The 16,962-nt window shown below is 50.0% G+C and overlaps 2 protein-coding genes across 5 annotated transcripts in view; both read right to left on the bottom strand.

The window, feature by feature from the left end:
- Positions 1-16,962, bottom strand: part of UBR4 (ubiquitin protein ligase E3 component n-recognin 4) — a 336,932-nt gene that overhangs the window by 235,610 nt on the left and 84,360 nt on the right. The gene's annotated exons all lie outside the window — the stretch shown is intronic.
- The window catches only part of CAPZB (capping actin protein of muscle Z-line subunit beta), a 105,741-nt gene that overhangs the window by 48,587 nt on the left and 40,192 nt on the right, over positions 1-16,962 (bottom strand). For all 4 annotated transcript variants that reach the window (XM_054691342.1, XM_037498982.2, XM_054691341.1 and 1 more), the window contains exon 2: positions 9,355-9,444. In XM_054691342.1, coding sequence (XP_054547317.1) covers positions 9,355-9,444 — 90 coding nt within the window. The remainder of the gene's footprint in view (positions 1-9,354; positions 9,445-16,962) is intronic.

The following is a 16,962-nucleotide window of genomic DNA, read 5'->3' on the forward strand; positions in this document are numbered from 1 at the left end:
CAGGGGCTATGTGCCACCTTCCAGGGCAGGCGTGAAGGTGATGAGTGCAAATGAGCACATGGCTCCAGCCTCAGCTGGCAGGTCCACATCAGGACCCCTCCCTACCAGGCAGACCACCCAACCACTCACTCTGTTTAGTTTCCCTAGGGCTTCCAGAGAACTGCCAGTGGAAACCGGGAGCAGGAATGCGTTCAGGGAACTCCCAAGCCAAACCAATCCCAGAGAGGGGTGGGAAAAACCCACGAACCCCCAGGCAGCCCCACTCCCACCAGGGCCAAAGGTGAAGCAGTGGTGATTTTGTTCAGGGAAGACAGGGAAGGTTTTCCCCATCTAGTGCCAGAAGGGCAGGTTCACTCTGGATTTGGGCAGACAGGTAAAGGAGAGTCCAGGAGCCCTCAGTGGGTTTTTCAAGCTTTAATGCTCTCCCAAGGAACCAGGCACACCAGTCAGGGAGGCTGGCATGCCGGGAGGCAGGCACAGGCGGGGTAGGGGGGACTGGAAGGCGGGCAGCCAACCGAGCCTCCCAGGCCCCATGAATCTTTGCTTTCTCTGGGCTCTCCAGCCTTCGCTCGCGGTTATACTCCAGGTGTCCACAATCGGGCACGAGTGCCCTGCGCCCATGCTCCCAAGCGCCTTGTGCATCAACATGATCAAGGCTGCACGTGATAGCCACAGAGGATAGTGGCGTAAAGCGCCTGATTAATCTCTTTACCCTACATGCTGCCATCTCAATCTCCTCCCTTCCAGATTAAGACCAGCCCTTGGCAATCACGCACCGGGTGACAAGCCCCCCTGTGAAAGCCACCAGGAAGGCTCCCAGGGGTGAGAGGGCACAGCCCCTGGGCTGGCAGACCCCGGGGCTGCAGGCAGGTCCTAAGAAGTCAGTGTCAGTATAAACGCAAAAGTGACATTCATGAAGCACCTGTCTGCCACGCGTTAGCACTTTAAGTACAATCCCCAGGGACTCCCTTTTCTTAACCTGATGGAGCAGATGGGAAGAAATTATCTGGGGGAAAGCAAGTTGCCCCAAGGTCTTGAAGCTGAAAGGCCCCCAAGGGATACTCTCGCCCCAGTGGACTCTGCCCACTAACGTGAGCTACCAAGGCGATGGAAGGACGTCAGCTTATATGGCCACAGACCCGACAGAAGCAGATGCCTTTTCTGGAAAAATGGGGTGCTGGAAAGTGGTGACATAAACGTGGATCTCCGTGGTGGTCTTTCAGTTCTCGGCAACAGAACTGAGACTCTGCGGCTGAACCCACCCAGCCCTCACTTTGCAGAGCAGTCCTGGTGATTACAAAGCAATTAGTGGGGAGCCACACCTACAGCCCAGGCTTTCTGACAGCCAGGCAGATTTGCTTAAAAATGTACGCAATGTTTTTCTCCCACCAACTCTCCCCTGCCTATTAAAGGAGCTATAAGCTTTCTGAAGCAGTTCTCCAGCAAAAACAAAGCCATCTCCGGGACCTACCGCTCCTTCCACGCCACGTTACCAAACTGTCAGGAAACTTTACAGCTTCGCTAACATCACACTCAGGGCAACTGCCAAAAAGGTCTAGGATTCAGGTCGTCGGATGGGTGGCTTCTGAACCTTTCCAGAAAGCCAAAGTTTCCACAGTGGATGCCATGAAAGCGCGCTAGAGAAATGCTGGGTTAAAGGGAAAGGGGTTCTTGTTTGTTCCCTTCAACTGCAGGACTCCCGCGATCGTTAGGGGGACTTTCAGTAGGCCTCCTTCCTTGCTCCTCTGAGCAGAGCGCACCAGAGGGTGTGTGTGGCCCGTGTGCCCAGCTCCCTGCCCAGCCACCTCAGTCTCTCACTGAGGAGGCAGCAGGTGGGGAGCCCTGGGGCCACAGGACTCCAGCGCTGCTCCCCGTGACTGAAGGCGGACCGGCTTCGTCTCCGTCTCCGACTGGCGGGGACAGAATAACTACCTCATCACGTGTTTTCTGCAGCTCTAAGGAGGCATGTTCTTTGCCATTAAGGTGCAAGTATTTTTCAGTTTGCCTTTATTTTATATAAGCTTTTAAGTTAGATTTGCATCCAGTCAAAGGCAGCCTTCTGGCCTGTGCTTCCGTCAGACACCCCATCTCAATCTGAAATAGCACCGCTGGCTCTTTTGTTTTCTTTTAATAATAAGGAATATGAGCACATGCTGTACAGTATACACATTCAGCTTATTTTCCTTCAAAATTTCAGCTGTGTCAGCAATTTCATCAAACAGCCCATAATTTTCTCACTGTAAAATGCGAGTATCACTTGTAACACAGCCTAAGTGCTTGCAGTGCTGGGTCTATTTGAGCTGTGTGACCTCATCTGTGCGACCTCAGCCCACAGCTCTACACCAAGGCCACCGCCTGTGGAAAACTCGTTCCTCAGCAGTGGGCTGTGATGTCGTTACGAATGGACTCTGTCCTCCCACTCTTACAACCAGCCCCCCGGCCTCTCCGCCCCCGGCATCGTATATGCTCTAACTGCTTATGCCGGAGTATAAGCTGACTTGGGTACATTTGATTTAAAGGCAGCTGTAGGAAAAATGAAATAGCTCAGGCTTGTCTCTGCCCTCTTGCCACTGGCCTCTATGACTGGCACCTGCGGTCTTGCCCTCCCTCCTGGGTTGCACACTGGTGCCCGGGGCCAAGGGGCGTGAACGCAGAGCACGTGTGCCTCTGATGATGGACACCTGGGCCCAAGGCACACAGGCGTGCACATCTGTAAGTGCAGGCACCTGTGCCAAGAGGCGAAGGACAAGAGGGCGGCATCACTCTGCAGCAAGATGAGGTTGAGGATGCCAGAGACTGCTGTCTCCCTGCCACTGGTCTGTCCCCTGATTCAGCATGAAAGGCTTGTGAAATCTAACAAAGACTCCAAAATTCTCTTTTCCTTTGCGAGAAAGGACAATGAACCTTACCTGGCCAGGGTGGGTGCTCAACAGAAGTCACCTAGCGACACATCTCATTTGCACTGCAAGGAACCTGCTTTTCCTAAAATTTCTTAAATTTGCTTTATTAACAGAAAGAAGAAATAGTATGGGGCACTGGGAAGTCCTGCCTTTCTCTATTTCCTCCCTTGTCTATAAACAGGGACCCTCTCACTTTATAGAGCACTTCTGAAGACTAACCACGACGATGCAGGGAGTGTAGTAAAAATAAGACTCATATATTTTAGTGCTTCTAACAGCTGATGGCTTGCCATTAAAGCTACTTATTGAAAAAGATTTTATGGAGAAGGAAGAGGGGAATTCTAAAATCAAGTTCTAAACTTGAAGCCAAATAAAAAGTAACTTCTATTTTGAAATTCTAATTTCCTCTGAAAAATAACAAATGTGTTCTAGGTGATTGACATCAAAGGTGATGGGCGTTCAAATGGCCCAGCTCTGGGGAAGCCACGTGGGGAACCCGCCCTCATTGCTCTAGAACTGTCCAGGCCCAGTCTCAGAACTGTGCTCCCTGAGGAAAACACAGGCGAGAACACCAGGGCCCCTCTAGTCTCTTTGGGCTGCTTTTGTAGGAGGCAATTCATCTTGCTCTCTAACAGATCAAGCTTGTAGGAATTTCAGATGACTTCCAGCCATTTATGGGAGTGCCAGTGAGGCCAGGGTGCTCCAAGGAAGCCCATTTCCTCTTAGCAAATGCAGGCATTCGGGTCCCCTTCAGAGGGCTGCCACCCTGACACTGGTCAGAGGCTGTGCCTCGGGCAGGCAGGGCTCTCGCCTGAGTGGCAGGCTGAGGTCCTGACAGGCCACGTCCCCCGAGAAGCAGCGCTGGGCGGGGAGCAGAGTCCTGGGGTCTGGTCCTCATGCTCCCTCGCTCTAGTCACCAGCTGCAGTCCATTCAAAGAGCAAAATGCTTGCATGAAAAGGCTCGCCACAACTTTCCAAGGAATGGAGTTCATTAAAATACTGCTGGAGGCCCTTGGCTGGAATGATTTTTTCCCCTTGTAAACTGGGAACTGCAGCACAGTGTCGCCTGTAGGAAAGCTTAGAATAAGCTCAGAAACATCAGCATAGCAGACACTGCTGGGTTGCTGCATAATTACCAATTATTTGATCCGTTTCCTGCTCCAGAGACAATATCCGGCCTAAGAGAGAGAACTTCCCGGCATATCCTACAATTAATGGGAAGGTGGAAGCCAAGTTCCCCCACTCTGGACACAAACCCAAAGGGAGCTCCCAGGTATAGCACAGACCCCACTCCTTACTCAGCAGGGATCCAGGGCAGGCCAGGCAGTGGCTCCACGCTGAGCATCAGCATCCAGAATTCTGCAGGGAGGGAGCGCACGCCCCCCGGAAGGCCCAGTTACAAAGCTCAGCTGCGTGGCTCCAACCCAGGTACCCCCGGGAAATACTATGGGGCAGGCCCGACTAGGGAAGCAGCAACTTGACTCAGGCTGTGGTGGAGAAAATGTCTTGTGCGTGGACATATTATGTAATTTGAAAAAAAAAAAAAAAAAAAGACAACAGAAAATTCTCTACTTGAGACAACCACCTTTGGAATACTTTGTTAAAGAATTTGGAAGCAATAAGATGCCAGGTAAAAGGTGGCCAGCAGCAAGTGAGAGAGGGTAAAAACTCACTGCTACCTGAGCACACCCATTAAATAACCTGTCACACCTTTACTCACAAGCAAAAACAAACATACTCAATAGATACACAACGGCACAGCTGTGGCCAAGTCTTCCCTTTTCTGGAAAACCTTTCCTGAACTGGCCCTGCCTTATGGAGCAAGGCCTGTCAACTTGCTGCCCAGCACCTAGAGTAGTGCCTGGCATGTGGCAGGTACCAGACACATGTACAAAGAACTCGGTCCACAGCTCATGACAGTCACCCACTGAGTTGAACTGGTGAAGACTCAAGGCTGAGAAAATCCAACCAAAGTTATTCCTTAAAGGGATTTAGTTTTAGGATCCTTCTGTTTTTCCTTGTGGAAAGGGAGCTGAGGAATAAGGCTGCATTTCTTCCCAGGGCTAAGCCTGGGAGTGATTCAATAAACACTGGCTGAACCCATTAACTTCACCCACTTAAGTCAAAGCCCCTTTAGAAAGGAGACGATATTTTAAATGGTGCCTCTGAAATAAAGGAGGAAAAAATGCTGGTACGAGATGGTTTTAAATAGCGAAGATAAAGGAAAAAGCAGGCAGGAAAAAAATGCAAGCTGCTCAGCTTCTAACACAGATAAAGCAGATCCTATCTGGCCTGCAAGATCCTATCCGGCCCCAGTGTTCATCACCTGGGACAGAACTGAGTTTGATGCCTACTGGGAAAATAATTTCCATATTTCATTGGCTCATCTATTAGAGACTAACTAAATAGTAATGCTTAGCAGAAATCAGATAATAATAAACTCTCAAATATAACATAAGCCTTATTTCACCAAGCACTAACTGAGGATGGTTCTACCGACAGCTTCAGGGTGAGCAGGCTCTTGGAAACATAAGCCACGGGTCTCTATTTGCCCATTCTCGGGCCCCTAAGGGCACCCCAGCCTTCTATCTGGGGTGAAGAATCGAGGGCACGTTCCTGGTAGATACCACGCTGTGCAGAGGCAATTTCTGCGAGCTGTTCAAAGTACAGGTTTGGCCGAGGCTGGTGGTGCAAAGTCCTGCTCCCGGCTGGCTCTTTCTGTTTCTGGAGGGCAATTCTGGCTGCTAAAGAGAGGAATCTACTGAAAAGAAAACCACCCAGATGATCCCTGGTAGGAGCAACAGGTATCTCCGCCACGTCCAGCCTGCAGGTCTGGCCGGGATGGCACAGGAGCTTGCCCAGAGCAGAAGTCTCCACCGGCTTGAGCAAAGCCTGGGAAGCTACACGGGCCGGACCTCTGGCTGATGAGAGCACAGAAGAGAGAAGGTATTAAAAAATGAAGTGACCAATGACCGCAAGCAAAGACTCTGCTGTCTGGTTAAACAGATCCATGGCTACTTTTGGTTTGCTCTTAAAAAGGCAAAGGATGGATGGCCCGCTGGGTGCCAATTTGCAGAAACAAACTCCTTCCTCAGCTCAGAGCTCAAAATACACCCCAGTCAAGAAGTTTCGACCACTGCTGCCTGTGTAAAGCCATAGAAGGTCAAAGTTTATGAAGCCAACGGAGCATCTTAGCATCCATCACATGATTCCTGGCCCACATGGATGTGTGGGTATTTTTGAAACAGCTTCACAACGCATTTCAGCTGGCTTCACTCTAGCACAATGGGATTAATATGTAATAAAGTGATGCTGTGGCATCTGCAAAGGGAGGTCATTTCTTACCTGTCAGAGCACGCACCATAATCCCAAGGCTGCAAAAGCTCTGCTGGGGGAAAGAAACAGCAAGCTGATCTGGCATGATAAATTGGGCCTCCTGGCCTAGCTGCCAAGCATACGCCACATTTCTCTTTAATTCTGCTCTGTGATCAGACCGCTGGTGGACTGGATACATTCCTCCCAGTTCTCTGGCTCCAACATCTGAGCACGGCTATTCCCTTCATGGGGAATGCTGGCAAATCCCAACATTCTTGTCAGTCTTAAAATTGGAGACTGTTCTTGAAAACAGCCACTTTCCCGTCATCATGTCGGGCAGGTGAGCATGGAAGGAAAGCCTGCCATCTGCACTGGAGAAGCATCAGCTATTTTGAAAACATCTGATTGGTCCCAGGTTCCACAAAACCAAGGCCTGGAGATGCTGCTTCTAGACAGCCCAGGATGGAGGAGTCCTGAAAACTCAGCTTTGAGAAGAAACCAAAGAAGCAGGTGAGCTCAGCACCACCGCGGTACCCTCAGCACGGACCCCCGCTTACAAGAATTTTGCACATCCGGTGAAAAAGAAAAACTACCATACACTTACAATGGAAGCAAAACAGCAGCCACAAAAGGAAAACATCCCAAGAAGTCATTTCCAGGATTGGTCGGAGGACCCAGAAGAGACCAGCCCACTCAGAAGGGGCCACTCAGAAGCGCCTGCTCCTGACCCGCTGCGAGTCAGGCATCATTGTGACATTCATCATACTTCAAATTAGAAAATGAACAAAAATACAGATTCCCCAGCCCAGTTTTGAAGAGGCTGGTCCCTGATCAGCCCCAGGAGGCAGAAGGGCACGGGGCTGGCGCCAGGCAATCTGGCCTGGGCGAGGGGACACCTCGCCGGCTCCCCTTGAAGCCACAGACAAGGCAACTGCCCATCCCAAGGGGCCTGCTTCTGAGAAAGAAATGTTTCAAGTCTTTCGTTTTTCAAAACAATGCACAAATTTCAAATTATTCTCCATAATACATGCATGTTTTAATAATAAATGTCTAATGGGTTTTACCTTTTTTCCCACCCAAATAGGTAAGAAAGACACACCACAGTGAATCTGCTGCTTTGAGCGTCAGGTACCTATGACTGAGTTACTGCAGGGGGAGACCAGGATCCCTGACACTGCTTAGCCGTATCACCACTTGGCTTCTTCCTCACAGTTTAAATCATCTAAAAAAGGTGAAGTGTCATGTGCACATTATTAAAGGGAGAGTGTGAAAACTACATGAAATAGTAACACTAGCGACAGCATCCAGCTCAGTCCTGGGCACACAGCTAGTGCTCAGCCCACCCCATGGCTGCTCCCCCACCCCCCAGGCACTCTACAGGGTCAGTCTGTAGGGACCGTGGTGAGCAGCACATCCTCACGGCCCGCCGGGTGCCACGTCACCACTCGGAGCAGGAACAGTGTGGTGCTTCAGCCTGGGTCTAAGCACCTTCCTGCAATCTGACCTGGGCTGATGGCGGGCACCAGAATTTGATGGAGGTGAAGGATGGCTCAAGGCCCCTTACATCCCCACCAACCCTGCGATTCCCCTGTGGAGCCCAAGGAAAACTGGCACATGCAGCAAGAGAACCAGCTGACCTGGTCCCCACAAAAGCAGCTGCACATCCCTGTGATGAAGAGGGCCGAGGCACTCAGAAACACAGCTGCAAGCAAACAGTCCAGTTGCCATAAGAACAAAAGAGCCTGTTAAAATACCAAGAAGAGTCTTTTGAGAAAAACTTGATCATTTCTTCCTTCTAGGTTTGGTTTATTTCCGAACTATAGTAATAAGTAAATCGGCAAATTTAAACTGAGCCAAGCACACTTTCGTGCTGACTTGAGAAGAAAATGGCAGCTCTGTGGCTGGCCAAATTAGGGATGAGCTCCCATCTTCAACTTCTGCCCACCTCTTCCACTGGCCATCAAAAGTTCTGACCAAGAACAACACGAAGCGTAGGGCCCTTACCAGGCCACATCTCGCAGTGCCACCTCCCAGGCGGCTCGACTCCCACGAGGCCCATTGAGTCAGCTGCTGAGCAAGGCCTGGCGTGCCAAGCCCAGTGTGCGGGCAGACAGAGACGACCCGCCACGCCAGCTAGAAGCCCTCCTTGCGACATCACATTCTCACGAGGTCTTCCTCAGCCTGTGAGCATGTCAGACAGTGAAAATGTCACTAGGCAGGAAGTGCTGACAGAGAGCAGGGCCCACTCCACTGCCTGGCACCACGAGAGTCCACTGCTTGTTTGTTGCTTTCACATTATCAGAAAATGGAAAATTCTGAGGTCAAACTATGGCAGTCGGGGACCATCTGTATTTCCCAACTAAGACACCTTGCTAATGAGCCAATGACAGTGGCCCCTAGGAGGCATGGGACATAGTGAGGAGTGATCATGGGGGCCCTGGAGGCCCCAAGGCAGGACCAGAGCCAGAAGTGCCAGCCACATTTGGTAACTCGATTGGCTGCTTGGGACCCAATTTTTATTTTACTACTTTTCAGTATTTCCCAAAGTTTCTACAGACATTCTGAATATTTTGAGTGTTTTCAAAATAATTGCAGGATGCCAGTTCATGTGAGCCATCATTTTGAGCTCATCATTCTGAACCTTAAAAAAAAATTTAAATATTTAAAACATAGCTGCACTGAGCTCTTTAAAGGCCAATTTTAGGGTTTTATATTATTTCAAACTAGAAGTGAAGCCACTGGAGCATCTGACAGGGCAGGTGTGGGCACGGCTGGGGCTGGAGCAGACCGTGAAAGCCAGAACCACCGCTGGAGGCCAGCAGGACACGTGTGGCCTCTTCTTCCCTGTGCCCAAGTGTAAGCGTCTAGAAACTTAAACCCAACTGGCAGCTGGATAAGGGGCAGACTGTAATCAACACCAGAGCTCCTATGTTGGGCTTTATTAGCACAGGTGGCTCTGGAAGGATGACAACAATGCATGTGAAGTTCATCTTTTCCCTGGAAGATTCTTGGAAGCCAATGGAGGTGTCTGGCTGCAGAGAGGATTCCTGTGTGTTCTGGATTCGGCATGGAAAAGGGCGCACCAACAACCAACTATGAGCCACAACCCCAAATCAAACTTTTTGAAGATAGCACGTACCAGGTCGATCAGGTCGCTGAGGTTTTTCTCGATTTGCTGGGGAGGCAGACGCCTCATTAAGTCCAAGGCACAGTCCAGCTGCTGATCACTCTGTGGAAGGAGAAACAGAAGTATCTAAGTTACTGCACCTATAAAACCCCCCAAAGCCTCTTTTGAAAAGCATTCTTGCAACTTCAGCCGGCCCTGAGTGCTGGAGGAGCAGTGAGGCCTGGAGTGGGCCCTCTGGCAGCAGTCTCGCTCCAAAAGTGGGGGCGCCTGGTTGTGGCCTTGCTCTACCCGCACCTCACAGCTGCTTGGGCTTTCCTCCGCCAAGTCCACAGATGGCAACAATGCAAATGCCCAGGCCCCCCGCAGGGTCTGCAGGGAGCACGCACCAGCAGCAGATCAGGCTTTAACCTTTGCTATACTCTGGATAAATGGCAGGTCACAACACGACGCACTCCCAGGCAAGGACAGAGTCAGGGAAAGAATAAGGGGCAAGACACACACATTGTGGAAAGCACTCCAGTCCTTCACCAAGGCGTGAAGGCCCAGGTGCCAGGCCCTGGCAAGGCAGGCTGGGAATGGAAGCACATCACAGCCCATGCCAAGAGCCCACTCTAGCTGCAGCGAGGAGGACCAGTGCAGGGGCCTGCAGTGACAGAGACCGCTCGTTTACCCAGCACTGCCTTAAGCTCTGCACTGTGTGCTTCACAATACGCGCCTCATTAACATTCACACTGCAAATACTGACTGAGAGCCACCACGCGCCAGTCACCATAAAGTGTGCAGTAAATAATGGAGGGAGGGAGGAAGCACTGAGTGGGCAAGACTGGTAAAGGGCAAAGTGAATCCTGTGCACAGTGGGAGGAGGAGCAGCGAGAGCTAAGGTGAGCGCAGCGGGCCAGGTGAAGGGTGAGGAAGTGCAGGGAAGGCAGGCAGAGTCCCCAGCACTGCCAACCAGGGGCGCCAGCAGACTGTGTCCAGCCTCCACTCTGCTCAGACCAGTCTCTGCGTTTTAAAGAGCTACATCAACAGCTAAAAGATCTTCATAAAGTAGACAAGTAATTCTGGAAATGTAACACTTGGCTGTAATGAAGCAGGACCACCTACATGCCAGGTATATTAACAACAAACAGGCTGTGTGGGAAAAGCAAGGACCAACTTCATATTCACCCAAGACATAACCCATTAAACTAACTGGAGGCAACGTCATTTCAGATAACTGATATGGTATACAGAGTGTGCAGTTTAAAACAAAAACAAACCCTGTCCCTGGCACAAGGTAGTTATCAGCGACAATTTATTCTGAGACACACAAAAAACTGGCTAACTTGCCAAGAAACACATACATACTCCAGAAACCTTATAGCACTTGTCTTGCTTAGTGAAACATTACAGCAGTAGGTGAAATCCCTGCAGAGGCCAGGGAAACTTGGAACTGCCCGCTGGCATGGGTGGACATTTGAACAGGACTTCAGGGTTGAGACAACGCAAAACTGACTTGACATCTGAAAGATTCAACTTCAATTCCCAGTTCAGCCATTCATTAACTTATGACCTTGGGCAAATTTCTTAATCTCTACAAGCCTTTGCTTATTCATAAAATGGAGACAGTATCTGTTTCACTGGAGTCTTGCAATGATCTAGTTAATACCTGGGAAATGTCTACTAAAAGTATGTGCCTGACTAGATTATTTTTTGTGCATGTGTATAAATACATTTTAAATATTTTTTAAATACTTTAAAAACTTTAACTTTTCGCCCCACTCAACCCAACTTGGAAGTTATTTCCTATCACTCTACACTGGAACTAGCTATTTCACTCCATAAATAGCTCCACACGCCCTCCACGGTGCAAGAACAGAAATGAATTAAACGGTTCAAGTCAAACTACTGATAGTTAAAGGTACAGAACAGGCCAAAGACCTGGACACTGCCCCAGAGAAGATATACAGACGGCGAATGAGCATATGAAGAGATGTTCCATATCATGTGTCATCAGAGAAACGAAAATTAAAATGAGATACCGTCACACACGTGTCAGAGCGGGCAAATGCAGACTCGATGACACCAAACACTGGCGAGGACGTGGCGCCACAGGCATTCCCACCCGGGGATGTTGGGGACATGCCACACAGCACGGCCACCTCCAGAGACAGCCTGGAGGCTTACAAAACTAAAGGTACGTACTCTTCCCACATAATCCAGCACGCACATATTCCTTGACCAGTGGCAAGCACGGAGGATTTTTGTATAATACTATGATGGTGGGGATATATCAGGTATTTGCCCAAACCCACAGAATACACAGACCAAGAGTGAAGCCTAATAGAAACTATGGACTTGAGCTATTATGGTGTCCATACAGCTCACCAACTGTAACTCTGAGGTGGGGGGGGATAATATGGGGGACGGAACACATGGTTGGGGCAGGGAGATAAAGAAACTACACCTTCTGCTGCGTTTTGCTGTGAACCTAAAATTGCTCTACAAATAGTGTTTCTCAACTGAGGTTGCCAATCCCTCCCCCCGCCCCCATACATGAGGTAAGTGTACGGAGACAATTTTGGTTGTACCACTGGGGTAAGGAAATCGCTGTCATCTAATGAGGGAAGCCGGGAAATGGCTGAACACCCTACAACACACAGGATGGCCGCTGATAACCTGGCCCCACATGTCAACAGACAACTGCTTAAAATCAATTACTTTGGGTGACTGCAGACCCCCAAACAGATTAATGCTAAGGCCCCAGAAAACGGCACATGCAGAGCAACATTTTATATGAAATTCAAATTTCCAGGCCACTCCTAACCCCTAGAAACTGTGGCGTTGGAAATGTCCTCAGCCAGTACTTAGCTATACTAACCATCTTCCTGAGAAGCAAAAAACAAATTCACATTGAAATTTTTATCCAGAACAGACTGATGCTCAGAAGCAGGTAACCAGAAGTCACGCAGCACGCTGTCCGGGAAAGGAGGTGGCGAGTGGGGTGGGGACTCGGCGTGGAAGGGAGCCAGAGGGCGAGGACAAGCCTGGGGTCAGGGAATCGGCGGTCACTGGAGGGAGAGCTGCTCCCCTCCCCGGCAACAGCCCCCTGCATGCTGTGTTCCCATCTGTGTGCTGGGGGTGAAGTTCCCATTAAAACACTGTCTTAACCTTCCATGGAGGCTGTTCATACCCCAGCCCCATCTGCTCCCCAAAGCCCCACCCCCTGCCCCTCACAAGTGTCTGAGCAGCACAAAGGCGGCCTCCCCCACAGCTCTCCAACTGCACCCAGGCGGAAGCCCCAGAACACTAGTGGAAAATGGTCAAACTCATATTGCACTAATCCTAACTGGAAATACTTCACTACAAATTCCAAGGGCTAAGAATATCTATCATTAAATTAGCAAATGATTAAAAGCTTCCCATAAGCAGAGCAACATGGGAAAGCTTAATGACAGCTTGTAAAAAGTTAAAATTAAAGTTAACTGGATCTCTTTGCTTGGGAGTCTTCCCACCTTTAAGGGGTTCAAACAGGAAAAAACATAGGCATGAAGAAACCACGGATGACCCACAGCTGCCTGTGACATCACTGACCCCAGAAATAGGATTGGGGCAGGGGAGGCAAGCCCCAGGGGACTAGCCAGGACGCTGCCACTTTTCTAAGGCTCAGCAACCATCACCTCTATTATTGAGATATAAGCACACTTCTCTGTGTGTTTTAAACTAATACAGCAAGGCTTTTGTCCTTACTGGTCTTCAAGACAAGAGAATAGTAAATACCAAATTCAGAGAGAATACCTCTATGGGAAATCAGTCAGGAAAGATAAAAGTTGGCATTCATCTTGCAGGAAACTGGGGGTTCAGGGGCATTCATTATATCATGATGCTTCAACTTGTAATCTATGTTAAAACCTTTCTTTGTAGTTATCGGTTGTCTTTTTTTTTTTTTTTTTTTCTGAGTTGCTTTTTCATGCATGGCTAAGCTAGGGTCCCGTTTCCTGGATGCCAGCTACTGCAGACACTACCCTCTCCCTGTTGTATATTCTTGGATCCTTAGTTGTAAATGAATTGGCCAAATACAACTGGGTTCATTTCTGGGCTCTCTACTGTTCCATTATCATTTTACATCACTATTTTTTAAGGTATTAGAGAAAAATCCCACAAACACAATCGAGCAAGGACAGGCAGTGTGGCTCAAGAACACACCCCACTGGACGTCTACGAGCCTGAGCTGCCCACCTGACCTCGTGGCCCAGGACTCAGATCCCCCAAACCGCCTGTGTCCGCGTCCCACTGCAAGTGCAAAAGCACCCACTGGGGCCCCCCGCCCTTCCCTTCAAACACCTGCAAAAACACAAAGGTTTCAATTCAACCACCGTGTGTTGAAGGCCAACTGTGGGCCAGGCCCTGAGCCAGACCCAGTGAACAGAACATAGTTACGCCCCCTCTCCAGGAACCACGCACAGAACAGCAAATAATCACCAGGCCCTGGGTGCACACAACAGTGCTGTTTTCTGGCGCTTCTGCCCTGAGTCCCCTGGCCGCGGCCTGCACACTCGCTATGCTGTCCTCCTGGGACAGCGGGCCTCCACCTGAGATGAACTCAACACAGAAGCAGAGCTCTGCTTCCCATTGCTGGGGTTTTCCGGGTTGAAAGGTAAACAGTAAAGAGCCACCATTTCGCTTCTCTCTCCAGAATTCACTGCCCGTTAGGTTAGTCACTCAATAATTATTTGAGTGTTTCCTAGGTGACAAGGGCTGTTTTTGAATGGAGAACATAACAAAGTCCCTGTCTTCAGGGACTTACGGGCAGTCAAGATCAATATGGAAAAAAAGATCAAGAAAGAGTCCTTGGCCATCAAAGAATAAGCAGGGGGCGGTCACCCCACTTGGAAGCTGGTGAGACTCCAATGGGTCGTTTAGGTTTTGGGTTGTGTTCAAGCCGGGAAATGCGTCACTCTCTGCTGGTTCTTATAACTTAAAGGAAAACACAAAACTGCAGAAATCACCTGAGAGCAAGTGAGGCAGAACCACTTTTCAGAATAAATAAGTCAGTAAAACACTAGAGCTTAAAAAATTTGTAAGGAAATAAACACAGCAAACCTGGGCCTATGAAGTAAACTAAAAGGGGAAGGACTGACCTAGGAATGCTCATCGAAAAAAAGTACTCAGTCCCTAGGTGAGCAGACAGAGAGCAAGACAAAGAACAGGACATGTCCTGTGATAAACTCTAAATTTAATTCAGTGAACAGTGCCAGCCACAAACATGGTCACTGTCACAGCTGAAGTACATGCTCCGTAGGTCAGGAAACCGAGCCAGCATCACCGGCAGGCAGGTGTGCACCTCCAGGCCAGTACAGAGGGCCTGGGAGGGGGTCAGGCACCTGGCAGGCCCCAGACAAGGGGCGCTGGGGTGGGGGCAGCAGAGAGGGTGCCGCGCGGGGGCGCTGGGCCTGGTCAGCGTGGCTGCTCAGAGGGCAGGGTCTTCTCAGTGGGTCCAGGCTCAGATCTCACGTCTCCCAGCGATGCTGCTTTTGTCTACTTTATGGTTAGGGTTTCAGAGTCATGCTCTTAAACTCTACTTCTCCTCAGCAGTCAGGAGTCCCTAAAGAGTTCTCCACCGAGGAGTGACAGAACAATGTGTATCTCAGAAGGTGAAGCAGATTGCTTTCTTAAAATGGCCATAACAAGATCTCCCGCGCTAAATGTTTCTCTTAAATGGAGTGAGACAGGCTTCCCACTGAGGGTGGTTCCTCGTGCCCCCTCCTTGGAACTGGGAGAGCTTCTGTGACTGTTTCCATCAACAGAGAAGAGCAGGAGGGGCGCTCTGTGACTTCATGCCCACAGGACACTCAAGCCTGCAGTCCCCCCAGCCCCTAGCCAAAGCCCAGCTTCTGCAGCCGCCATGCTGTAAGGAAGCCCCGGAGGCTTTGAAGTGAGCCCCTGCAGCCCCCAGCTGCGGGGCCCCACTGTACTGGCTCAGCTACCTGACTGCAGGAGCACAAGGCTCTAAGGCCCTCCCATATTTCTGACCCCATAGAAGCATGGAAGATGATAACAGGGTCACTGCTGCCAGGTGGTGGTTCCTGGTACAGAAGGACACCTCTGAGGCGGTAGGGAGGCAGTCTGACCAGGGAAGGGCAGGAAGCTGGCAGAGCACCAGGCTCGGGTCATATGGTTCGAGGGGAGGAGAAGTTGAAGACTTCAAGATGCTGGACAGAGAGGACTGGGTGGCTTCCTGGACATGAGAGGGACAAGAGGTCTGAGACCCCTGTGTTTCCAGCGGGGACCACCTGCTGGAAGGTGGTGCCCCAGTCTCATCAGAGTGTGTTTGATGTGGGTGTGCCCTTCTAAAACATGGTGTTTGTCATTTCAAGCATAAGCAGTAACTCAAACTGCTCGGATTTCCAAGCCTGGCCCACGCCAATGACTGGTTAAGGCAGATTTGTGCTCCCAGCATCTGTCTATACATAAACAACCAGCCACAGCTTCAAGGCCTTTACAGTTTGTTCTGAAGTCCATCAAGACCAGTTTACATTCCTGAGAAGCTTAGCAAATACTTAATTCATAGAAGGCACCAAGGTAAACTTCGCTGGAACCCATGCTGATTTATCACAAATTTATGGAGGCTAACTGTGGTTTGTCCTGCATAATCTGTGACCCAACCAGCAACTCTGCTTACAGCTGGCTCTGTTTTTTGCTGTGCGGCTCAGGAACCACTGGTGCTTGGGCTCTCCAAGTAAAGACCCAGGGCCAGTCCCTCCAAGACTCATCTGCAGGTGACGTTGGAAAACGGCACATTGTGGAGTAATAAGTGTTTCTTCCGGCGGCTGACTGCCCTTCGGCTGAGTATGCACACACACTAACGACCCCATGTGGTGGAGGAAAGCTCACCAAACCCAGAGCCCACACTCCCGCTGGATGACTGTACTTCCATAACACCCGACACCCTATTATCAGGTGAATAGGGGCTACAGTGAAAGTTCATTTGGCAGATAAGCCCCCTCTGACTTTTTGGGGTCTACTGTGTATCTTCATAGCTGGCTCAGTGACCTCTTTTAAATTTTGAAATAAAAACCATATAACATAAAGTTAACACCTTCTGAGTGACTCTCACTGGCTGAGCTGATGCCATTTTGACCATCATGAAAACAATCGCTTTACACGTCTCTGCTTTAAAATCATTTTTCAAGATCACAGAAATTTACACCTGAGTGGACGTCTCAAGTTCATCTAAGGGCTCTCCCTTATCCTCAGATGAATATGGAAGCTCAGACACAGCTGTGCCAGGGCAGTCGGTCAACAGCGTCTTCAGCGTGTGGACCTCCGTCTTCACGCTGCTTCAGCCAGAGTGTCTACGTGGGGGATGCACAGGCCCAGGAGGGCACGGTGCAAGGTGAGCAAGCTGGGTGTGGTCCTGCACTCAAGGAGCTGGTGACCTGAGGGAGCGACCTGCACGCCCTGCCCCCATGCGGGGTGCACCTTAGCACGGCTGGCACCTGTCACCATCGGGACCCTCCCTGGAACATCTCCAGGTAGCCAAAGTATCAACTTATTTTTTAACCACAGAAAACTGGTAACCCCCAAAAAAAGGTCTCAGTAGGTCCATGTTTCTGCCAGAGGACAAAGCAATGAGCACAG

Source organism: Talpa occidentalis, unplaced genomic scaffold, assembly GCF_014898055.3.
Source record: "Talpa occidentalis isolate TD23 unplaced genomic scaffold, MPIMG_talOcc4v2.1 talOcc4.9, whole genome shotgun sequence".
NCBI lineage: Eukaryota > Metazoa > Chordata > Mammalia > Eulipotyphla > Talpidae > Talpa > Talpa occidentalis.